A 26,451-nucleotide genomic window follows, 5' to 3' on the forward strand; every position below is an offset into this window, starting at 1 on the left:
CATTATGGGATGCTCAGGGGACAAATTAATGTGTGTTTGCCCCCCCCCCCCCCCCCCCTGGGCATCCCATAATAGCTATTCGAAACAATAGAAATCAAACTGGCCGCCGTATCGGTAAAGAGGTCTATTGTCCATGTAAGTTCGAGGATCACAATTTCCATTTAGCACTAAACCTTCAAAGATAAGCTGTATAGGGGAAACTTCACCTTAACAAGTACTCCTTTTTTTTCTCTGAAAGTTAATCCTTTCATTTGTTTTCTCAACAAAGCAAACGGTTTTTTTCATACAAATGATACAGCCATTTGAGAACCTACTGTACGTGTACAGTGTATTTTCACCTTTTGTCACTTCAAACAAAATTTTGTCAACTTCTTCTTGCGCAATTTCCTCCAAGTCATCATCTTCCATTGACTCAAATGTGTCTTCTAACATCTCTTCTATTATTCCTGCCTGGAAGCAGCGCAAGCACAGCAAACATGAAATTAATGTTACATTATTATCAATCTGTATTAGTTACTGTACAGAAAACGCACGAGACCAGTACACATATTCCATCGGGCAGAATGCCTATTTTTCTCGGGACATTTACTTACAGTTCAAGAAACGTCCCAGGACTGTCATATTGCTCGTTATTATTAATAGACGCGAAAGAAGAATGTATTTCATTGGTTGCTATGCACGCGTGCCAATGCGCATTAGTATGTAGTTGGCGGGCAATACAAACAATGGACACTGCCTGCTATTTTCTCTTTTGTTCACTAAAATCAGACATTTGCGCGCAATACCTGTAAACGAGACAAAAAGATACAAGGTTTGTTACTTTAATTATGTAATGCATAAGTTTGGATTGATTTCGTTCAGTAAAGTAACATAACAACATATCCTTGTTTGATCATTTGCAATTAGGAAGTTAACCACCGTTAACTTATCAACCACCTTGATGCGACCGAAGAACTATAACGATTGTGAAATCAAAGGGTAAATGCGCGTCCTGTATACGGCAAAAATGTCTTAACTTCTCGACACAAATTTTGCACGAGCGAGGGTTTGTGACGATTCTGGGATAATACAGTCGTTCGAGCGAGCGTAGAGAGCCCAAGGAAGCGACAAATGAGAAAGAATGGCAACTATTTTCTCATTTTGATTATATTTTTGGATACTTTGGACTTTTCAGTTTGTTTTCATGCGAATGATCTTAGCAGCGGGTAAGTTTTCAGAGCTTAAAAACAAGGCCGGCCGGGGTTTGAATTTTGTCGCATCGTTTAACATCATAAATACTCCATTGACCTTCAAATTGCAACCACACTCAGTGCTGTTAACATGGAGAAGCGTTGTCGTCCACCAAAGCCCTATTACAAGAGCCTTGACTGTAGCGTCTTAATTCCACGAGCCGGGGCAATAAGTGATCCAAAACTCGAGGTTCTTGGTGTATTTTAAGCTGAATCTATAGTCGCCAAAAGGATCCAAAACGGCAAGCCTGTATTCATGGTTAAGTGGCAGGGGTACTCTTCCAGTAAAAACACTTGGGAACCAAAAGCCCACTTGCCAGAAGAGATATGAAAGAGGACTTCGAAAGTCCTGATCCAGACCTCATTCGCGTAGAGGAAGCCCGGTCTCGTTTTTGTCCTGACGTTCAATAAATGAGAGAAGCGATCAAAGGCTGTTTCCTCCAGTGCATATCCAAAGACGCGTAGGTTTGCTTGGAGGATCGAAAACAGTTTCCTTAAACTTCCGTCTAACCTCCGCCATTCCCACAAAAGTTTCCCGTTCATTTGCAGAGAAAAGTTCTTGTCGTCTCCGTCTCTGTCTACAAATAGCGCAACCAAACAAAATATGTACTAGCAAGGGTTGGACCAGGGGTTCTTTGAGCTCTGAAAAGAACTCCTGGTCAAAATCATTGGTTTTTCGACATGATATTTGTACAGTAGAAAACCAGTTTGACTAGCTGAGGTGCTGACGTTTGCTCCGCGCTTATTACGTACAAATCTGTCACACGTTCTCGGTTGCCTACAATTCAAGAAAAATCCTGGATCCGCCCCCGAGTTGCTCAACTACAACTACTGTACTGACTGAAATCGTATTTCCAACTTTTCATTTCAGTTTGGGAATCGTCAAACCAAAGTGCTTGATGAACCAGGAAAATGCAGAACTCTTCAGATGGTTTGGCTCAACTATCGGCTACTTTCAGCTTCGCTTTAGAAGTCTGAGTGACGGATACCAAATATTGCAGTTTCCCTGTTGGCATCCGCAAAATTGTCAAAAGTGCAGCAAACGCTATTACAACATAGAGGGCAAAATTACCAAATGCTGATTGGCAGAGACAGAGGGCATTTTTCATCAATTTTGGTAATTGCCCCAGGCAAAATTACTTTCATTATTTTCATGTAATAAATGTTGTTACTATTTTAAAGCAGGGTTGGTTTCATTGCTTTCGCAATGTTATACAAAAATACACTTTCATTCACTCGACAGCTGATTCGTGCGTTTTACAGTTCATTGACGCTCACGGGCAATTTTTGCAACTTCTGAAAATACGTGTGATTTAATCACACGTATTTTCAGATCATTAATCTTTAATTTTACTTGGCCCCACGTGATTCCCTATACAAATCAATCCATACAGTGTAGATGAATTAAACCAAGACAGTCTTCAGGTACATGTAACTAATATTAGCATGAGTGACGTTTTTGATATAGTAAATTGTTTCACATTTGCTCTCCAGCTTTTCCCGATTTCTTTGAATATTTGATAACACCCTTTTGAGTTTTCCTTTCATTGCCGGATATGCTGTAGAAAGATTTTTCCATTCCATTTAGGTTCGCTGTCTGGGCATCACAGCAGAAACACAATTTTGTACGAATTGCAACAAAATTATTCTTATTCACTGTAGCCTTGAAAACACATTTGTACAAGATATTAGTGACTGTACAACCATTCTTGAATACTATTTTCACTGAACAAAAATGTGAATGACATGGCTGAACCTTGCTTATTATACATGGATGCATGATATATTTACTGAGGGTGTTGTCCAGTATTACCATTTTGCCTTAAAGTTCTTAATTATATTACTGGTACCTTCATCATTTCTTTTGACATTTCCTGCATTGTGGCCTGAATTTCTGGCACTTTGACCAACTGTTGCATAGTTCTCATCACTTCTGTGCTTTTTTCCAGTGCACCAGCCATGCGGAGAACTCCTGTTTTGGAAAGGAACCATCGCTAATTTCCGTTTCGTGAACGATCGATGCCATTTCTTAGTAACCAAGAGTTTTATTCGGTTACAGTTAGCTTTCAATAAGTTATTAGGGATAATTCATTTAATAGACTTTAAAATTGCGATGTTTGGAGTGGTTGTCTTGGTAGTGTAGTGGTTACGTGCGTTCGCTCCTCAGCCATTGAATCGAGTTCGATGTCTATTATCCAACTCAAGTTCATTTTTTTCTAATTTTTTTCCCTAAACTTTTCCCCAAAGTTTTTTTTTCTTCTAAATTCTCAGTGATATACGCTGATAAGGCCCGTTTTAAACGTCGCATTTTACATGTGCCGAATCTAATGCAAATGAGAAAAAAATCTATTGTTTTCGCTCATTTGCATTAGATTCGGCGTTTAAAATGGGCCTAATTTAGTCTTAGATTGAGCATTTTTTTCATCATTTGCAAAGGACAAACTTAATAGTGAAAATTGTTCTAAGTGTCGTCCAAATGGCAACGACCGTTTACGTAACGAAAATTTGCCCAGCCGTCACAGAATGCACAATGCACAGGAGGCGGCGTGATCCAGTTGTTAGAGAGTTGGGTTTGCATGCGGCTTCCCCGGGTTCAAATCCCGTGCTAAACTCTGGTGCCTGTTTCTCGAAAGTCCCGAAAACTTTTCGGGCCCGAAAGGCCATTTGCGAGACTGCCAACCGCTTGTTTTGGAAAACCGATCTTTTAACATGTTTTTAAGGTAACAAAAAGAAAAAAGGACTGTAGAGTTTGACGACTTAAATTCTCTCCGTTGAGATACAAAAGGAAATGTGACACCCGAAAATGGCCCGTAAAGTTTCGGGACATTCGAGAAACGGGCCCCTGATTTGGAGTGGTTTCCGGTTGTCCCGGATTCAATTCTACCACGCTTTAACCAACTGGTTGTTTCTTGCCAGCTAGGGTTCTTAATCATGTTTCTATTAAAGTTTGAATTGTTCCTTTCAGATTATTAAAAGTGGGGTGCCTGTGAACTAGCTGGATAACTATAAAAGCCTTTACATCTTTTACAAAACAAGTTTTTCAAAAAGTCAATGTATCTCGTACTCTTTATGTAAAACAATTTGCAGGTAAGTAAAGTGTTGTAAGTGTGAAAACACAGATTGACGAGTATTAATAAAGTCATCTGTAAAGTTTGTGGTATATAGAGGTAAAGGTACACCTTAGTTAATACCGGACGTTCCTTTACCCCCTAGAGGGTAACTCCCAGGAAGCCGACGGTGCACTCATTTTACCTCACTCTATCCATCTTCAGTGCTCCGTTAAAGCTACCTGAAGCTACACAGAATGGAAAGAAGTCGAAGCAAGGATGTGACGTTACCGGTACTAGGGGATCGAACTCGGGACATCTTGCACAGAGGCCCTGCACTAATAACCAACTGTGCCATTTACTTCTCCTTGGCTTTAAGGCATTATTAATGACATAACTCACCCAATTGGTTTTTCATGCCCATTTCTACAGAATTCAGTTGAGCCTTTGATGCATATATTTTGCTGACAGCCTTTTTTGACCTGACTATTTCTTTTGCAAGAATAGGCAAAACATCTTTCTGTCCCTTTTTTGCTGCATCTCTCAAGGTAGCTTTTGCTTTTTCTTCTTCTCTTTGAATGGCTGAAAGAAAGTTCTTTTTTTATATTAACACTATTACATGCACACTGTGGAATGAGTAGGAGTGAACAGTTCCCTTAATTGACTTTTGGCTCTCCAGATAATCATGTCCAAAAATGCACGTAGTACAGGGGCGGATTTAGGGGGGGGGGGGGGGGGTATCAAGCGGTTTTACTTTAGATAATGATTAGTTCAGTTTCAGGCCTTTTCTTATTTCAAATACATTTTGCCATAATAGATATACATCATGTATGGACAACTGAATATAATAATATTATAATGCATATCAAATATGACAAATTATGATAAAAAACCGCACTGCTTTTCAAAAATCTGAGCAACATGTTACTGTAAGTGTAACTGGCGTTTCTCTATTTTATGAAATGACGAGGAATTTCTCGGATAGAGGGCATATGGGGGATGGGAGAAGGTCTTGGAATACAGGCAATTACTGATAAAGTTCCCTAGGACCCTGGAAGTTCCACTTCTCAAGTAAAGATGAACAGGGTTGCATTTAACTCCACAAGATACACTTGTATATATATAATAATGCTAACCCTTTTAATACATGTGCGTCATCGCTAGAACAGGAACAGAAAACGGCCTTATACTTAAAGGGACACTTGTGTTGGATATAAAAATTGGGCGTGCATTTCTGGATGCAAGTGCGGCTGTCAGATTGCCAACTAAAGAGTAAAATGACAGATGGCTGACAGACAACCCCGCTAAAGATTTTTTTTATAAATCACAATGAAAGTTGCAATAAAATTAATTTGCAAAACAACTCAGATCATGCAGTTGCAAAACTTTTGTGCAGAAGGCTCCGATCAAGAGTTAGACTGTGGGAGCCGATTAGGAGAACCACTGTTCATTTCACCCTTAGCCTGTTGACTTCCAGGGGTGACCAGTATGTAAATTCTCCTCATACGTAATTTCAACGAAATGTCAGTCAAATACATGTAGGTGCTGAGAATGAAGATTATTATCTGCTTAAGTCTATAAGAGGTGTGATCTTGATATAAAAACAAATTCTCATGACTACCCAACAAAGAAATCTATGGTTTTATGAGGTAGGAGAATGAATGTTTCGATCTTGCAAATGAAATGGTTAACTTAACTTTACAGGGCAGTAAATTTTCACAATAAAACTACAGTATTAGTGCCAACACAGGGGACAGGCTTTTTGTACATGTTATACAAATATGCAAATAGTGCTGGCTTCTTTCCTTACAAGAAATTACCTTTTCCAAAAGGTAGTGTATCATTTGACAGATATTGACCAGATAAATTCTGTCAATGAAAATCCTTTGTTAGCACGTTGTAAATATTAATTTTGCAGGCTTTGTTACTTAGATAACAGGTTTTCAGTTTTTTAATAGAAATAAGGGCAGAATGCCAGTGAAAATTTTCATCCCCTGAGAACAACAAATTATCTCACTAGTAAAAATAATATTCAAATGGAGTGAGGAATGGTTGTTGGCTAGGGGTATAACTTATTTTTTGACCTTGTCTTCTCAACCTAAAGCACCTGTCCTTTTCTTAAGGACGTTCGCACGTACAGATTGTTTTAAAACTTGCCATGCAGAAAGGTAATGATCTACTTTTGCCAAAAAGGCAAAAAAAATGGGGGGTCACCATGCTCATTTTCGAGATCATGAGGTGCATTTTTAGAAGATTGCATTACTTTAAGACGATCTTAGCTTACAACTGTCGGCAATAAAAAAGCTACATTAGTGAAATTTAGATCAGGTTAACGTACTCAGTTCAACATAACTAATATAACTAAGTTAACCTTTGCTGCTGATGTCTTTTTCTGAGGTGAAATAGACCTTGAACAACGATACATATTAGTCTAAGAAAGAAAGCTTCGGTCGCACGAGAGCATAAAAGGCCAAATAATTGTAACTTCTCGTGCAGAGATTTTTTTTGTTTTTGTTAAAATGGAGAAAATTAAGAAAGGAAGTAATCTACGGAAAGAAAAATGGGGGTCACCGAGCATTCAAGAGAGTAAAATGGCTGCGAAGTTCTCAAAGCGATTGTCTATTTGCAATGTCACGCCATTGCGTGACATTTCCGAGAAGACCTGGGTCCACAGCTATCCCATGATGCCACATACTTTCACGTTCCATTCTTCTGGAAACTTTTTGCGCCTTTAGCATCGTGTTTACCTGCGTGGTCTGCGGTGCATGACGTGTGCGTGACATGCGCGAAAAAATGCGCAGTAGCAAAGGGCGGGAATGTCCTTAATAGGAAACCACATAACACAATTTCACTAGTTATATGCAAACGTATGGGACTGTATAATGGATAATAGGTTTTGAGCAGGGACAATACAAAACAAGGACCCCAAAACTGGACCTCCAACTGGACCTCCTTCTTGAGCCCACTCAAAAGAAGAAAGAAAACAATAGATGGTTTTCACAAATGGCTAAAAATTCTAAAATCAAAATCGCAAGGCATTCTGAATTTTTATCTATTAAAGGAGGTTGAAGATGACCTAGAGATAAATCTTTTTCAAGTTTCCAGTTCCATGACGTCTTTCATTTCGAAAATAAAGCATTTTGAATTTCCAAATAATTGTCACCTTGCGTGACACCATAATACACAGCTACATGTATTTGGCTGAAAAAAGATGCCTATCCATAAATTTCAGCAGTTTGAGCCTTTCAAGTACATTAGGAGATGTGTTCATTTCATCTCACGAGCATCAAAAGTAAGCGCTTTCATCGCAAAGTGAACCCCAGAAGTTTTTATTGATTACCAGCCACCATATGCATATTGGTGGACCACATGGCTTCTCCATATGAACATTTCTGTAAAGTTTCATGAAACGCTTCTACAAAAAATAACTCAGAAACCATGTACCGCACAGGCTTGAGAATTGGAGAGGACTGGTTAAAAGATTTGTTCCCCATAAAAAATATTCGAAGTTCTTGGCGTTTTTCATTCAATGATTTCAAATTTATTTTTTGTTGCATGCCAGTGAAACCTTCAAAAGTTTGAGGAACGGAGAAGGGAAATAAAAAACAGAGCCGCCTCTAATCTTCGGCTGTTTAAACAAGATCATACCACGCATCGTAATTCCTCCATTCATGCATAACTACAATTCCTTGCGCCTCTTGAACACAATCCCCTACATTTCAAAGAAAAATGTGTTCTTCTCCCGATCAGAGAACTGCCTCATTTGTTCACTTCAAGCTCACTCACTGCAGCAGCAATTACAGGTCATACTTCCAGCAATAATAACTATTGGTATTGTACAGCCATAACAATAATAATATTTTTAGTATTCACTGTAACTTATAACCACACAATATTATTCATTACTGCTGTCCTTCCATTGGATGAGGTTGAGCATGTTAGCAATAATTATCAAGGCCAAAGTTTGTGTTATCTGCTGAAGCCGAAGGCTGAGGCGGATAACACAAACTGGAGCCTTGATAATTATCGCTAACATGCGAAAACAGAATTCAATAATTGTTTTATTACGCATATTCCTGAGCTGAGCTCTGCCATGACAAAACTGATCAAACAGCTGGTTAGTGTGTTAGGTGACGTCACTTCTGCATGCGTAAAACTATTGTCTGTAGGTATGACGTCAATTCTACATATACATTGTATAAAATCTATCGTTTGTAGGTATGACATAAGAGAAACAGAGCAAGCAAGAATTAGCTGCGTGCTTATAGCCAATCAAAATCGAGCTGGTGACACCAATGTATAATAATAATAATTATGATGACATTAATTTCATTACAAACACTGCACATCAAGACTTAAAGTTAACCTCTTATTTGTCTGTCCAGATTTCTGCTTTCTTTCCTAAGACCTCTACACCATTCCTGAACCTGCACAACAGTAACAAATGAAGTCATACGATGTATATGCTCACAGTGAGTACTTGATGGCTTTTACAGCACAGGATATTAAAACAACATTAAGGCTATGTCATTTTAACCCACTGACTCCTGCGAGTGACTGACTTAACAGATTACTCTGTCTAATGCCAGACAATTTTACTTGTCAACTGGGGGCAATTCCTGGCCATGGATGCCTGACAAGTGAATGGGTTGAGACAACGATGAATGATGATTATCTGAAACATGCAGTGCTTGTAACATTTTTGGTAGTTGGTACCTGTAACTACATCACATCAAAGGCATTGATAATGCAAAATGGGAAACTGGGTGACTGCTTTCACAAATACATTGTACATGTACTGTATGGGATGATTCCTAAAGGAACAATCCACAATATACCTTGAAGTTTACTTGGGGAGGGGTGGTATTTTCGACTGCATATCCGCATATCCACGTATCCACTTCACAATATACTTAGAAGTTTACTTGGGGAGGGGTGGTATTTTCGACTGCGTATCCACGTATCCACTTCACAATATACCTAGAGGTTTACTTGTGGAGGAGTGGTATTTTCGACTGCGTATCCGCGTATCCACGTATCCACTTCACAATATACTTAGAAGTTTACTTGGGGAGGAGTGGTATTTTCGACTGCGTATCTGCGTATCCGAGTATCAACTTTACAATATACCAAGAAGTCTACTTGGGGAGGAGTGGTATTTTCCACTGCGTATCCGCGTATCCGCGTATCCACTTCACAACATACTACTTAGAAGTTTACTTGGGGAGGGGTGGTACTTTCGACTGCGTATCCGCGTATCCAGCCTGTTCAGAGGTGCAGCTTCAAAATGGCAGGGTGTTCTGCAGTTACTCCCATGTGCTTCTGGCAGATTATGATATTTGATATTTGATGACTTATGGCCCACAGCTGCAGGTATTTAGACAAAGTGACCTTGGGTCACCACCTCCAAATGTTTCCCTTCATACCAAATATTAGTGCAACTAACGATTATGATCAGATGAAGATGGATGGTACATGTAGATAGATAGATGGTCCCCTAAAAGTCTCCCAAGTTCCGTATGGCTTCATTAAACTTACTCACATAAAAACTGAAAAGTTTATCAAACTAAAGAAACTTAATTGAGCTTTGTGCCAAAAATTCTAAATTTCAGTTCGTAGGTGGAACTTTATAGCCTACGAATAATCATTGCTACAAGTACAAAATAAATCAAACAGACCTGCTCCTTCGGCGTCTTTTGAGGAGTTTTCCCAAACAATCCCATTGTTAAATTCTGATACCATAAATTTGATTACATGAGGAACGGATTAATCTCTTCTTCTTGATGCGACTCTCCTTGCAATGTGCAATGTTGTATACATGTTATGACGTCATGATCATGTCGATAATACTTCGGTCGAATTTCGGACAGACTCGGGACGATCGAAGGACTCTGGGTTCTAGGTATCTGCGACGGATTTAGTCTATTGCACAACGATGCCAGGGATTTCGATATTTAAGGACGTACCCCTTGTCCCAACTGATCATGTTTTTCATGTTAATCAAAACTATAATGATGATAAACATCCTCAGAAAGTCAACTTGGGAATAGGAGGTAAATTTTTAATTATGTCGAGGAATCAGTGGAGATATACTGAATCCCACCGATTATGGTCAATCTCACAGTTTGTGATATAATTTACAATTTATACCCGATTTTCCATCTTTCGTCATGTTTTTATAGCATATCGAGACGACAGTGGAAAGCCGATGGTCTTGGATGTTGTTAAGAACGTGGAAAAACAGCTCGCTGACGAAATCGCAGACAAAATTTTGAACCATGAGTACTTGCCGATTGATGGTCTGAAGTTATTCACAGATGCTGCCTGTAAACTTGCTCTAGGACCGGACAGTCCCGCTATAGTGGAGAACAGGGTATGTATACACAGTCTTTCACTTGAAAGGCTGGGATTCTATCAGGTCTTTTGGAGATTGAAGGCTAAAAATGTTATAAAAAGTAAACAGTCACATGTATTTGCACAATAATTTATTCAACATCTGCCATGGTTTCATTGCATCGCGTGGCTCGTGACAAGCAGAAGGATCACCCTGGAAATGGAAACAGCCTCTTTAAAGGTCGTTTTTAAACTGTGATAATCCTTTAGACTCTCTAAGGCTACAGTATGGCCAAATTATTTTTGTGTTCACTTATACATTGTAAGCTTTAAAGTCTGCGGCTTGTACAGTCATATTGAAGACACGGTGCTCCTCCGATAATTACGCTGTAAATATTAACGATTGGTGTCACAAATCGATTAAGTAATGTACCTTGAAGACAAAGTCTAAACTCTAATTCGTGTATCTGTAATGACACAAAATCTTTGTGGGTACTGCTTTTCCGACCTGCATTTTAAGCTTGTCTTGGTCAGAATAAAAAAAATTACGTGTAATAAGGAAGTATTAAATATTCATAATGATTATTGTAAAATCTAATTTGATAATGAAATCATTATGCTAATCATTAACATTTATTCGTAAACGTGGGATGAGACTGCAAACAGGAGCATCCCAGGCCATGACAAATTATGATAATTGTTTTGTATGAATAACATGGTATCCAGGGTCTCCTCTCCTTTAAAATCAAGCTTCTCCACTTTGACTTTTCCTTGTATACAGTTTCCATTTTATCAAGTAATATGATCGTACTTTTTGCTTTTTTTTTTTTCCATTTTTGGCAAAGTGTGTTTTAAATAATACATAACTGACTGTGTAAAATTTGGGCCGAGTCATATACATGTCCTCGAACTTCCTTAAGGACGTTCGCGCCCATTGCTACTGCGCATTTTTTCGCGCATGTCACGCACACGTCATTCATCGCAGACCATGCAGGTAAACACGATGCTAAAGGCGCAAAAATTTTCCACAAGAATAGAACGCGAAAGTATGTGGCATCATGGGATAGCTGTGGACCCAGGTCTTCTCGGAAATGTCACGCAATGGCGTGACAGTGCGAATAAACAATCGCTTTGAGAACTTCGCAGCGATTTTACTCTCTTGAATGCTCGGTGACCCCCATTTTTCTTTCCGTAGATCACTTCCTTTCTTGATTTTGTCCATTTTAACAAAAAACAAAAAAAATCTGTACGTGAGAAGTTACAAATATTTGGCCTTTTATGCTCTCGTGCGACCGAAGTTTTCTTTCTTAGACTAATATGTCTCGTTTTTCAAGGTCTATTTCACCTCAGAAAAAGACATCAGCTGCAAAGGTTAATTTAGTTATATTAGTTATGTTGAACTGAGTACGCTTACCTGATCTAAATTTCACTAATGTAGTTTTTTTATTGCTGACAGTTGTAAGCTAAGATCGTCGTAAAGTAATGCAATCTTCTAAAACTGCACCTCATGATCTCGAAAACAAGCACGGTGACCCCCATTTTTTTTGCCTTTTTGGCAAAAGTAGGTCATTACCTTTCTGCGTGGCAAGTTTTAAAAAAATCTGTACGTGGGAACGTTTTGGGCGCGAACGTCCTTAAGTTTCTTAAAAGAAAAAAAAAATGATTGCCACTCTTATAAACCCACTTGCCCTTGGTAGGATGAGACGAAATTCCAAGCATCATCTTGCCCCTTGGGCAAGCTGTAATTTCATCTTACTAGCTGAAGTCTCTGAGGAGCAAGCCCCAAAAAGATTTGTATTCTTTTTCTCTCTCGAACTGTCTGCTAATTAAACACTTATGTCTGCTCAGAAGTTTGCATCAGAAAAAAAACCCCAATAATGCCACACTTGTGTTCAAATATTGATGCTTGCCCGTCGGGCAACCCGCTACATGTATAAGGAAGCACTAGCCTGAAACGTCGTTCCACTAGCCCTGGGCTATCAGGCAGCCTTTTTGCAGGCCCTGCTTAGGCAGTTTTAAAAGACAGTAGCCTGATATCATTGATATGCAATTGATCAGTAAGGGAAAAGTAAAAGGATTTGTTCTGTGCAAATGCTCACATGACTTGTATATTTTTATCACCTTTGGCAATTACGTTTTGAAGAACCTTCAACCTGTGATTAAATCCAGTCTTTTTAATTAATGTCATTGTAGTAACAGGGTCAATGGCTTGCTGAACTGCTTATTTACATTAAGCTATAAAATGCATTTAGAAGAACAAGTTACTGACCAAAACAAGTGTCTTATTTATCAAAAGAAAACACCACACATGCATGATCGAAGCCTCTGAAAAAGTAGGCAATGGCTACTGTAATGGCTTGTAAAAGTAGCTAGCACACTACATGTATTTCACATGTATCAGTCCCATTCTAGAGAGTGAAACTGATGCAATAGAAAAAGAGTGTTAAAACAATTGTTCATAACAAGTGATATCAATATTAGTAAATAATAATGTTATTTGCAATTACATGACTTGTATGATGTGGTTCTTTAGAGCCCTCAAAAAGGAGGGGAAATTCTCAGCATACGGGTGGTCATTGGCGGTGTCTGACATTTGCAGACTGCAGACTCTAGACTGCAGACTAACCCTAAATCACAATTCTAATTTTTATTGAAAGCTAACCATTTAAAATGGATTCTTAGACTTAAATAATGTTTATCAGCGCTATTTGAAATGGGTGCTTAGACTTAAACAATGTTTATCAGAGAGTGCTATTTGTAGGCAGTCTGCAGTCTGCAAATGTCAGACAACGGGTCATTGGGACACATTGTGTCACTTCTCTTCATAATGATAATTTGCCCAACAGTATCAACGGATCTCCTCAATGGCTTTTGTTTTACAAACCTAGTCTTTGCGATGTCTTAAAAGTCTTAAAAACAAAATGTGGCCGATGCAATCGCAATAATGGGACACTTATAATTATAGCATGTTTCTTGTAAATAACAGGTGTGTGGGGTTCAGGGAATTTCTGGCACAGGAAGTCTTCGCCTTGGAATGCAATTTTTGAAAAAGTTTTATGGATCAGAGGTCATTTATGTGTCTAAACCTACTTGGGGTAAGCTTCACTTTGTTTTAATTACTGCATTTAAAGTAATCAACATTATGATCAAAATTTAAGGGAATCTGATACACAATTAACATGCAACCAATTAACACGCAAACTCTAGAGTGTATCTTGGTGTCTTAAAAAATTCATTGAAACTTTTGTTATTTCTTTTCCTCTTTTTGATAACTTTCCTTGAGCCCACCTTGATTAGCATTTGCTACCTGCGGGTTTTAAGTTCAAGTTTTTGCATTTCTTGTTCTTAAATAAAGTTTGTTGTTGTTTTGTTTGCAACCATACTGCAGGGTAGGGTTGTTTATTGGGATACCATACATTTTTACTTGTAATAAAAGCTTCAAACAGTACCTATATTATAAGATAGTCTAAACTACATGTAAAATGCTTCCATGAATATATATTTTCTCATTGTGTACCGGTATTTAAAATGTACTAAATTAGGATTTGCAATTCACGTCATTTGAATCTCTTTAGAGTGACATGAATCTGAAAAAAAATGGTTGTCTTTTGGGCACCAAATGAATACTTCAAAGGTTACATGCTGTTTAATATTAATCCCATATAACATTCCCTCTACTTACATGTAAGGCTCCACCATCATCAATTAGTTTTTCATCATCATCATCATTAATGTCATAATGGGGTCACCATGTCTTGAAGACAAAGACCTCTAGGACCCCAAAGACCCTAAGACTCAAAAACAAAGAAAGTGACCCAAAATCCTCAATAATATTTGGCTAACCCTAGGCCTAACTAGGCGTAAAGTTGGTTTTTCGGCCTACATGTAGGGTTAGCCAAATTGAGGGTTTTAGGTTACTTTCTTTGTTTTTCGAGTCTTAGGGTCTTAAAGGTCTTTGGGGTCTAAGGGGTGTTTTGATAATGTTACTGTAGCTGTTATCACATTTATCAGTTGTATTGTCACAGTGTACATTTTTAAGCAGATTGCTTTGAACACGCTGTCAGTATAGCCCAGTTCCCACTTGTGTAATAAGCACAAGCACAAGCACAAGCACACAATGTTCTCACATGTGAAAAAAGCAAGGAAAGTCAGCCAATACTCAAGCGGGATAAGGTCTGAGAAGTTCTGGAACTATCCCAAAATGGCAGATGAGGAACTGACAGTAATGGTCTCTGATTGGTAGAATCATCGGGCTTATGCTTGTGCTTATCTCACGTCCGTGCCCAGAGGTGAAACATGCACAAGCATGAGATTTGCACAAGCGGAAAAAACAGCTTGTGTTCATAATGGCTTTTTCACGCCCATTCCCACAAGTCTTTTCTTACATGTATGCTTGTGCTTGCGCTTATAGCACAAGTGGGAAGCAGGCTTAATATTTTGTTCTTTATCTCCTTTCATTTTAGACAGGATTCTAATTCTTATAGAGGGTGGCTCTCTTAGGTGCTTTTTTTGTCCTTGTAGAAGGCCAAGCAAAAGTCTTTTGTTAATGAAAACCCCAAAGCAGTGTTCAAAAGCAAATGCCAAAAACAAAAACAATATCAGTGCAGCAACATAAGCCATGAGTTATTGATAACTCATGGCTTATGTTGCTACACTGATATTGTAACAGTTTTTGTTTTTGGCATTTGGGGTAGCAACTTGAGGGTGCAAAAGGATAGTAATGTTTTCAAACAAAAACCAAGGCAAAACTCTCATGACAGGAAGTCAGTCCATCTCCATGACATGTGTGCTCACTGCTCACAGTTGTATTGGTGATACAGTATCATTGATGGGCAGTAAGCAACGTACATGACTACATACATTTATATAATAAGCTCAATAATGCGCACATTTTGGTTGGTTCTCACCTATGATGTATTAGAGGACAGTCGCGCGTAGCTGACGTAATCATCAAGAACTTTTAATTCTTTATAACAAGATTCCATGTTTCTGTGTGTCTGTCCAGTGACAGATCACAAAAGACATGAGAATGTGGTAAGAACATCAGTGACACCCTTGGCTGCCACCTCGTGGGCCACTTTTTTTGTTCTTACCACATTTTGACGTCATCCATTGTGTATTACTGAACAGTGGCACGGCAACATGGAATCTGTTTGTTAAACTGATACTCTTTAAATTCACAGAGGAGTATTGTGAAATTATTACTTCTCACACCTGTATTTTGAGTTGTTTATTTCAGTCTACTCTTCTCTTTATTTTATTATAATTATTAAAAATGATTGTTGCTTGCTGTTGTACATGTAGAAGACTTCTTGTATTGATTTTCTTCCTAGGAAATCACAAAAAGATGCTTTTAGCCACTGGATACGAAGCAGAGAACATCAAGGAATACCGTTACTTTGACAATGCAACAAAGTCATTGGATTTTGATGGTCTATGCGCAGATTTGGAGGTATTTTCGTATAACACTACATTTACATGTACCTGTGTAGTAATAAGATTCTATTCGGTTTTCTGAAACCCTATGTCATTCTTCTGGTCAAGACGTGGATTAAAACACCAGATTATGCTCAATTAAGGCCTGACCTGATGAATAAAGGAAGAACATGCAGACTCATGTTCACATTAGCTTTAATACTATGTATTCAGTGACTGAGTGACTGTGTTGGTGTCATAATGCCTTAAAATACATGTACTAACTTTATTACCATTACTTTATAACTAGTACTTTCTTACTACTGCATTGTTGGGTCTTTGAACCCCTGATGGTGTGTGCTGCACAGTGCTCTCATACAGAGTTGTTGAACTTCCCAGTATTTTCGGTCTGGAAGATTTCAGACCCCAGTTGTTCGAAGGGTGGATTGTGCTATAGATCCACTGGATAATTCAATAATATTGGGTTTGCTAGTGTTTATCCGATGGATAGCGCTATCCACCCTTCCAAAAACTTGGGCCAGGTAGTTGAGGTGCAGTTTAATGTCCTTTGTTGTCTGGAACTAAGGGTATATGATTCTCTTTAGGAAGTGTTAAATAGTGTTATGCTGCATGAAAACTCTCTGGAGCTGTGCAAAGTGGTTTGTCGCCTGTTTTTGTTTTAAAGAGTGCTCCCGAGAATTCAATCATTTTGCTTCACGCATGTGCACACAATCCCACCGGAGTTGATCCCAGCCAGGAACAGTGGATAAAGATAGCTGAAATTATGAAGGTATCCATGTGCATTTTGCATTTTACATCATTCGATATCAAGAAGCTAGAACTAAGAAGAGTTTGGGCTTCAATAAAATTTGAATTTGGTTTGAGTGGAGTAACCTATGACTGTCGTCGTTGTCAAATGAATTTTAATCTTAGGTTTGAAAGAACTTAGGTCAGTAAATGGGAAAAGTAGCCAATGCTTTTTGTCTGCTGTCAATACTTACTGAAACTACTGGAAGAGACTTAAAAATGTTACCATGATGCAGTACCTCCTGTCTAACCCTGAACAATTTTTTCAAGTCATAACTTTTTCAATCAAAATTAATGTTTGATTTTCCTGTTAGTGATGGAGCAGGGACCGTGGAGTAGTGGTGAGAGCACTCTCCTCCCACTAATGTGGGCTGGGTTTGATTCCCAGACTCGGCATCACATGTACAGTAGGTTGACTTTGTTGGTTCTCTTCTCTGCTCCGAAAGGTTTTTCTCCAGGTACTCCAGTTTTCCCCTCTCCACAAAAACCATTAAAATGTATTTGATTTTAGTTAATTTCATTAGTGTCTCCAATTAGTGCTCTTGTGCTAAATCCATTGGCACTTAATTAATAGGGACATAGTTTTTCAGTGTGTGATTAACCCATTGACTCCCAGGGGCTTCCCATTGACAGGCCTTCTGATATTACGCGATGGTGCGATTTCGCACAATCGACCTCAAATCGCATCCGATCGCACAATTCACGAAAAATCGCATAATTCACAAAAGGACGCACAAAATTCATAAAATGAAACATAAATCAACACGTTTCTTAGAAATTCCTGCATAAATACGCCATTTCTAAGATGATTTATCTTGGAAAAAGGCTAAAAAACCTTTGTCATCTTCGATTTCGTAAACATTCGAAGTTCAAGGCATTATTTTTCATGTCGGGGACTTGGTACCAGTCTCCTTCTATTGGTGCAACACAAACACGCCCTTATATACACACCACTGAAATGACACAGTTGCCTTCTCTTAGAGAAGAGATTTGTGAAAAATAAGCGAAGTTGTAAATTTTTCGGCAAAATGTAGTTTCTTTCGTTGAAAACTGATAAAAACTTACTCATGGATAAGTTTGTTGTGAAAACGCTCGCTTTTTCTTCGACGAAGAAGGAAATTTCCACCTTCCTCCCAATCTGACAGCTCACGATCGAAGAAGAAAGTACCTCACAGTTACTCTCCACGTGGACGATGGACTGATGTTTTTCTCGTCGTGCAATATTAGGGCCTTTTATGGGAGAGAAAATAAGCCGCGGCTTACTCTGGCCACGGGGTACAAAATACGCAAAAGGAACTATTTATACGAATATATATTCCCAGGTCAATATAAGCCGCGGCTTGAAAAAGACGTGAACGTAGATTTTGTACCATTTATACGGGGTGAACATTCGAGTCTTCTGTAAGCCGTTGCCAGAGAAAGCCGCAGCTTATTTTCTCTCATATAAATGGGGGTAGGGCCCTATATTGTGATTGACCATCTTCGGAAGTTCGTGGTTGACAAGCGCCTTGATCATTCATTTGGCATGTTAGCTGTGTCCTTTCAACTTTTAACGTAGTGTACCGGTAGTGCAGAAGACCTCATTTTTTTTTAATTATCCCAACTAATGTCGATCGAGATACATAATTACCGTACTGTTCCTTTGTGTTCAAAATGTCTTTAGGGCAGCAAAAAAGTGTTTTTCTTAACCTGAAACCTTATAAAACAAGCTTAAAATTGCTGAGAAAAAATCGCATAATTTACATTATTTATCGCGTAATTGTCCTTTCTAATCGCACAATCTGCCCTGAAAAAATCGCATAATTTGCATTTTTTAATCGCACCCTATCAGAAGGCCTGCATTGACTAGTAATATCGTCTGGCGTTAGACAGAGTAAAATACCACATGTAAGTCTGGCCGGTTTAGGCCGGTTTGGACGTCAATGGGTTAAATCAAGTCATTATTATTATTATTATTATTATTATTATTATTATTATTATTATTATTGTTGTTGTTGTTGTTGTTACATTACTTTGCAGTTGCCTGGCTGCACAGTGGTGGTCTCGCTATTGTGTACTGATGTGTCACAAAGTGTCTGCTTCCCTTTTAAACCATAATCAGAACCCTAAGCAAGCAGTAATAATTATATGATGAAGTTCCTTGGTTTGAGGACTTCACTTCATTTTTGTCAATTTTTTGATGTCTGTAAATTACACTCATGAATCTTTATCACCATGAGGAATCAATGTTCATACACGCACAGTTTAAGAGGCTTAAAGTACATACATGCCCTAATGTAATGACGACTAATCTCTAGAAACAAAGACCACAATGGGGCCATCTAAAAATGCTGGTACAATTGTAGATGAACAAAAGGAGCTATAATGAGAGATTTATTGTTTTCGTCCACCAACATACATGTAGGGGCGATAATGGTGAAAGCCACCTGTACCGTCAGCCACAGAGCGCTGCAATAGCCTACTATGCAATTTATTTTATTATAGTAGGTTTTTAAAATATTTTTGGTGTTCTTTGTTTATTTTATCTCAGAGGAGAAATCTGTTTCCTTTGGTTGACATGGCTTATCAAGGTTTTGTGACAGGAGATCCTGATGAGGATGCCTGGGCATCACGTTACTTTGTCAGTCAGGGATTTGAAATTCTAATTGCACAGTCCTTTGCCAAGAACTTTGGTCTTTATAGTGAGTTGTTCAAACTGATTGAATTTTTTGAGAGATTCGACCGGTCAAAAACGACCGCAGTTGTACAACTGTACCTGAATTGTTAACTTTGAAAATCTGAAATCTTCTGTGTGGCGACCTTTCTTGAAATAAGAATCGGTATATTTCTTTCGTTTTTAGATGAAAGATGTGGTAATCTCTGTGTGGTGACAACTGATAGCGTCACAGCTCAGTGTATTCGCAGTCAGCTCAAAGCAATCGTTCGTCCTATGTGGTCGAATCCACCCAATCATGGCGCAAGAATAGTCTCAACTATCTTGAACAATCCAGCTCATACTACTGAATGGTAAGTCACTATCGCGCAAAGAAACTCGTCATGTTCTTTGGAGATATCAGTGGACGATCTTGCTTCGATATTGTTATTAGTTTATCTTCACATCAAAACCCAACCTCGTTCCCAGGGTGTTCAGTGTCTCTCTCTCGCCTCGTGGGACAAAGAGACCCTCGGGATGAGGTTGATCATAACCTTTACCACATCACTGTAAGCTACGTGAGGATAGGTAACCACGAAAATTGTGGCATTAACAGGGCAGCAGGCAACAAGGAAATCGCCGTCAACCGGCACCAGGAGATATGGGTAGGAAAAAACATAATAACGTGACATTAAAATATTTTGGCGTCGCAAAGCTCCTTGCGATTTGGCGCGAGCTACCTAGGGGAGTCTGGGGGCATGTTCCTCAGGAAAGTTTTAAAATAGAACACTCAGAAACACTGTTTCCATTGTTTCTGAAACCCAAGAATCAGTTTCCCAGGCAAGGCTGGGGCTCACTCAAATTCTATTTAAAAAGTAAGTAAGTAAAAAAAAAACATGATAAAAATTAAAACAAACCCCTCAAATATTGGCATCAAAGTACTGGATATGGAATGGGAAACGACCGGACGAAACGCCCGGCCTCCGGCCTCAAACGAAAACCCTGCTGAATGATCTTGCAAATGCATATAGTTATACAGCAGAGAGATAGGTGTTTGTCGCTGATATCAAGTCGCTTGACATCTGTTTGAGGGGCTCTTCACATGATCCCGTTTGACCAGGGCTGTCTCGGTTACCGAGATGAAAGTGGTTTCTGTTCACATGGCGACTTTCAGCCCGCTTTCCGAGATGAAAATTTTGGAAAAGTTGTGACGCGACCATTCAGGCGTGAAATGTAACGAACAAGCCGGGCGAGAATTTCTCGATTTTCTTTCTTTAAGTAACTTCAAATTTCTTTTGGCTTTACGTTAATTATCAAATGAAACCATTCCAAGCTTCATTATCAAAGAAAAGAGAAGTAAAAACTCGGTAATGTCCGTTCAATCACGGAAATGCATTGTATTATTTTCCTCCCGGTAACCGGATGAAGATTTCATATGGCAAAATGTTCATCCCTCTTACCGAGATCCCGGTTGAAAAAACCGAGATCGCGGCAACCGAGCCAGCCCGCCCTCTCATATGAACACATCAAAGTTTTTACAAAGCATTTAGAGGTAAGGTGAGATCTCGGAAACCGGACAAGCCCAATCAATCGGGCTCACATGAAGATGCCCTGCACCACACAACAGGATTTTCACAAATCTACCGTACTTTAAATACTCGCAAGCTGCAAATAGTTTCTTAAGCAAAAGGGGTCCTTTCGTTTGAATATGTAATAAGACAAAGTGTTTTCTCGTTCCGGTCAAAGATAATTGTGTTTTCAATTGATTCATTAGATATACACCACAAAAAAGCGAAACTCGACTAATAACAGGACTTTAAGGGGAGAGTTTCACGTCTCTGCGCATGGGCAAACTGTCACGTCAGTCCATTTAATTTCATTGTTATTGAAGCAACCGAAATCCGTGATGCAGGAAACGGAAACAATGCCTTAGATGTGGAATTACTCATTGGAATGACTTTTGCGATAATTTACTTTGTGTTATGAACCTAGGATGTTAATTAATACTTTTGTTCCGAAGGGGTTCGTCATTGACTGCCATTCTTAGGAGGGAAAGTTTTAATCTAGAAACCGTCAAGCAACCCCTTTAGGCATGAACGAACAGTGAAATTAGCGCGAGCAGCTCAAAGAATTTGAAATACGCGTTTTCCTCGTTGTAAATGGCAATGGTAATGAATTTATATAGCGCATTTTCTATTAACGTATTCAAATGCGCTTTACATGCAAGTGATCTATGGGTGAGATCGGACATAAAAAAATCACGTGTTAGGCCCAGAAAAAGATGGATATCGACTGTGAACGAGCGACTACAGTCAAGTGACATCTGCATGGTGGAAGCCGAACAGCTTGAGGGATGGTTTCCCTGCGAAACGCTACACGCCATAAGTGCTCGTTGAGGGATGGAAAATAAAGCTTTCGTTCACTTCCGCTAAAAGTGTACTGCTGGCTCGTTAAAATTTGCAATGTCCGATTATTGCAGGCGAGAGACCTTAAAGATGATGGCAGGGCGAATCCTCCAGTGTCGCAAACTTCTTTATGACAAGCTTCGAGAACTAGGGACGCCTGGAACATGGGAGCATGTTGTGAATCAAAAAGGAATGTTTGGATTCACTGGACTCAACGGTGAGTCAATACATCAATGATTTCGATGACGTTGTGATGATAGTAACTGTAGAAGGTATAGTAACAATAATCTTTTCATTAAAGTCCCGATATTATTTCGCGGAGCAAAAGTGCTCGTCCAATTTTGAAAGACTCACTCGAATCACATGAAACTATAGGGGAATCTTTGCTGGCGTTAATGTGTACATTTTGTTGCATTTTGTTGCATTTTTTTGCTCACAGAGAAGGTATGATGCCACCCTGCGAGCAAAGCCTCTCTAAGACTCACCAGATGGCGAGCGAGAGAGGCTCTGCAGAAATCGTGTCAAGTCTTTAAGTCGCCGTAGCTCAAGTTTTTGTGTTAGTCAATCCGGTCAAAGCGGTTTAGGCGGCGCACGCATCGTATTTTTGAAATCGATCCTTCAGTACGAAATCAACATGGCTTCTAGGAGTGCGATCGAGACTTGGGTCGAAACTGTCTCCAAGCAACGGTTGCGCATACTCAATGAAGACTTAACACGATTTCTGCAGAGTCCTTTCTCGTCGAGTTAAGAAAGGCTCTGCTGGCAGGGTGGTATCGTGCTATTTACAGATTGACTTCAAAAGGTAAAAGAATTAGTTCAACTTAGTTAAATCGCAAATGTTAAGCCCTTTAACGTTGATAACGAGCCACTTATTGGCCATCAAATACTGACGAATTCTTGGGTGACGAAAGCGTAATGATCCCATGTATTCTTTGTAAAATTCGAATTTTCAAAGTATCATTGCTCGCAGATTATAATTATGAGATGTTGCGTTCAAATTTTCAGAGATAGCTCATTATGCGATGCACTTTCAGTATTCAGTACTTTTTTCTTTCCTGAGGACTTAAAAAACGATAGCCTTATGCTAATCTGAGACAAAAAATGTAAACAAAGATTCCCCTATTTCAGATCAGATAAAATGTTACTTTCTGGGGAGCGGAAAAAAACCAAACTGCAAGGAGAAAAACCTCCTGGAGCAGAAAACCAACAAATTTAGCCCATATATGATGTTGAGCCGAGCCACATTGGTGGCAGGTGAGTGCTCTTACCACATTGCCAAAGCTGATCCCTAAATCCCTCAATTATCAGTACATTCTTAAAAAGAAACAGAAAGGAAAAAAGAAAGAAAGGAACCGCCTGCTTGATGACTGGTCGTGGAAAGAACACCAAACGCGAGCACCAAACTGAGAATTTCGAGTCATCTAGTGATTCTGCCTGTCCGAGAGCTGAACGTGAGCTGTTCCAAAAATTGGCGCGGGGCATTGAAATAGGGGTCCGAAGACAAGTCCCTTGTCTTTCTCTTCAAGTTTTCAAATACAGGGCGGAAAAAAAAGCCGTTTTCAACGTGTCTTTTTTTTTTTTTTTTGTTCCTTCACAGCTAAACAAGTGGAGTTTTTAGCCAAGACCTATCACATTTATATGCTCAACAGTGGACGAATCAACATCTGTGGAATCACCACAAACAATGTGGATTATGTGGCCAAAGCCATTCACGAAGCTGTGACAAGTGGCTTGTGATTAGCTTCGATAATCCTTAGTTTATCATTAATTGAATTATTCTCATTTAAGCAGTCTGTCAACTTCCTCTAGTTTCAAACTGGTCAAGTATTCCATGAATCGTTGGGTCTTGTTAAGTGCTGGGTCATACTTTGCTAGAGAAACTATACGTATGTGCGATTTGTATTAAGAGTTTTTATCCCAACAAGTTAACGATTTCCTCTTCATGCGTCCAAAACCCCTAAATGTTCGCTCAACACCACTCTTTTTATCGTAAAAATTCACTTTGTAAAGCCTCCCAGATGTGCCTGCTTTACGAGCGGCGGCAGTCACGACGTCATGAAGGGGTAATGGAATTTTCCAAATAGAAAAAGTATGCATTGCAACATGTGAAGGGAAGTCAAAAAAATGGCGGTACTCGTCTTCAGCATTGTTTGTTTCTCATAAAAAGTAACGTTGTCCTCGTTCATAAACGTTCTCTGTCAGCTGGTTTTATATAATCTGTGCTTTTCTTTATACAATACAAAATCGCAAATAAACTTGGCCAAATATCACGTCTATATCTTGACATGGACAATATCCACTGAAATAAAATCAATCGTTGTTTTCTTCGTCTTGCGGTCTTACAAAAATCAGTTTTCAATCAACGGTAGAGTTAATTTCGATCGCAAGGATTTCGCACTCATTCTCGCTTTCGAATAAATGGCTAAAGTACATTGTAAGTCGAACTCTTGCTCATTAGGTTATTGGGTGTTTTTGTTGGGACTACACCCATGTGCTTCTGGTTTCAATTTTTGTCTCACCCGGTCTTCGAAGCCAAATGTGTAGCGATTTCAGGATTCGTTTTTGCAGTGAGTTGATGGTTAAAACTGGTTATGAAAACGCCAGCTTTTAAACCTTTTCCCAGAGACGAGTTTAGTACATTAGTAGCCCGGGCGATAGCCAAGTGAAAGTGTTGATCCAGTTTCTTTTCGCACGGTAAGGTACCGCAATTTTCTTGATTAACTCTTCCTTTGATGAACAAGTTTTACAGATTTACCACCGAGTGCAGTCTGGTGTTAATAGTTTTAGAAGGCACAACGGCGTGAATGCCAGATTTATCATGCCTTTTTCAGCGTAACCTGCAATCAGGCGTACATTTCTTTACACAGGCGCGAAAAAATACCTTTTCACGCCTGTCTAAAAGTTCGCCTGATCGCAGGTTATTTTCAGCAATAAACGAAAACTTAGAGGAGGTTGGCAGTCTGCTTTTTGCTTTGGGGTGAATGCATGAAAATGGTATTGGGTGATCTTATGACAATCTTATCTTATCTTATAACAAGGATGTCACAGAGCTATCACAACGGCTTACGGACTTTGTTTATAGACAGTGGATCCTGATCCCATGAAGAGGATCCGAAGAGCTTTATGGTCTCTGGATTAATTATTCCTCACAAACAGTTAATCAGTGGCACTGTAACTTCCGCCGACTGAGAAACAGACGACTTTGGCCTTGGGGGCAAGCTCAAGGAAAAACTACTTGTCTCAACCGTTCCCTTCACGCTGGGATAGCTCGTGTAAAACCTGTACTCGATATTTATCAGCGTGTTAATTTTTTCTGGCTCTCGAACGAGAAAACAGAGTTCTATTTTTAGTGAAATAAATGATTTTTATGATTTGATTAATGGCCTATCTAGTTAAAGAAATATCATCTGTATGAAGGCTCGGGCAAACAGCTTTAATTTATTTTATTCAACATCCGTTCAGTTTTGTTGAACAGGAATCTTGAAACCCCTCCCCTCCCCCCCCCCCCTCCCCCCTTTTAGCCGTGTTGAAACAAATATTGAAGCCGTTTGCCCGGGCATTGAGGTAGTTACGAGTAAGAAACCATTTTATCAACCCTTCCTGTTGTATTATGAGCGATTCCAATCTCTTTTTCCCTTCATTCGTTTCATCAGCAAGGGAAATGCACCCTGCGAGCAGAGTCTCTAAAACTCACCAGAGGGCGAGCATGAGAGGTTTTAAGTCGCCACAGCCAAGTTTCTGGGCTAGTCACTTCGGTCCAAGCGGTTTAGGCAGCGCTCGCATCATATTTTGACAAGGCGAAGGTCAAAATCGAGCCTTCAGTCTGAAAATCAATATGGCGTCTAGGAGTGCAATCGAAACTTGGCCTGTGTTTGAAAGTGTCTCCCAGCAATGGCTTGTGCATACTCAGTAGAGACGTACCACGATTTCTGCGGAGTCCTTTCTTTCTCGTCGAGTTAAGAAAGACTCTGCTGGCAGGGTGAGGAAATGTAACTATTGACGAACCAGTGACACAATGAGGTGATGCGGCCAAGCAAAATAGAGTATGATTTAAAATCTAAACCTGAATGGGCCCTTTGCAGGATAGTGATCACATGGTACAAATCCGCCATACTGGGACGCAAATTGCCCACTGGGACATCTAAAACAAAGAAAATTTAGATTAACCAGCTTTGTTTTAGATGTCCCAGTGCGCAATTTGCGTCTCAGCATGGCGGATTTGTACCATGTGATCACTATCCTGCAAAGGGCCCATTATCGTTAAAGCTAAACGAATGCAAAAGCGAAGGAAATGGCTCATAAATTTATAGTCTTGATTTTGGGTCAACTTAGTTGAAAATTGTATAGCTTGGCCAACTTTGCAGGGAAGTAAGATGTAAGTCCTCGGTTGAGAGAGCCAGTTATTAGTATAGTCGAGCAAATAAGCGGTTAGATTCAGAGTTGACGTTAGCCTAAGGCTTACTGTTAGCTGAAGGCGCACTGAGTTCTAAAACACCGCTCACAATTGAAAGTCGCATTATCGCCGTGAAGTACATTATTGTACCGTGTTAGGTTTGTTATCTGGCCATTCCACTAAAGAAGTC

At 39.3% G+C, this 26,451-nt stretch overlaps 2 protein-coding genes across 2 annotated transcripts in view; one reads left to right on the forward strand and one right to left on the reverse strand.

Annotated features, from left to right (window-relative positions):
* Nucleotides 1-10,091, reverse strand: part of LOC138007001 (charged multivesicular body protein 3-like) — a 16,365-nt gene extending 6,274 nt beyond the window's left edge. Inside the window, exons 1-5 of the mRNA XM_068853658.1 lie at nt 9,955-10,091; nt 8,643-8,703; nt 4,679-4,858; nt 3,080-3,201; nt 339-450 (exon numbers count right to left, since the gene is read on the reverse strand). Of these exons, the coding sequence (XP_068709759.1) occupies nt 339-450; nt 3,080-3,201; nt 4,679-4,858; nt 8,643-8,703; nt 9,955-9,999 (520 nt within the window). The 5' untranslated portion in view covers nt 10,000-10,091. The remainder of the gene's footprint in view (nt 1-338; nt 451-3,079; nt 3,202-4,678; nt 4,859-8,642; nt 8,704-9,954) is intronic.
* A 77-nt stretch (nt 10,092-10,168) lies between these two features.
* LOC138007002 (aspartate aminotransferase, cytoplasmic-like) lies at nt 10,169-25,244 on the forward strand. Its single transcript, XM_068853659.1, has 9 exons — nt 10,169-10,329; nt 10,459-10,649; nt 13,596-13,704; nt 15,943-16,061; nt 16,710-16,814; nt 19,362-19,512; nt 19,672-19,837; nt 21,943-22,085; nt 23,466-25,244. Exons 1-9 carry the CDS (start codon nt 10,212-10,214, stop codon nt 23,603-23,605), a joined length of 1,242 nt encoding a protein of 413 aa, XP_068709760.1. The 5' UTR covers nt 10,169-10,211; the 3' UTR covers nt 23,606-25,244.
* The last annotated feature ends 1,207 nt before the right edge of the window (nt 25,245-26,451 follow it).

Source organism: Montipora foliosa, chromosome 6 (genome assembly GCF_036669935.1).
Source record: "Montipora foliosa isolate CH-2021 chromosome 6, ASM3666993v2, whole genome shotgun sequence".
Taxonomy (NCBI): domain Eukaryota; kingdom Metazoa; phylum Cnidaria; class Anthozoa; order Scleractinia; family Acroporidae; genus Montipora; species Montipora foliosa.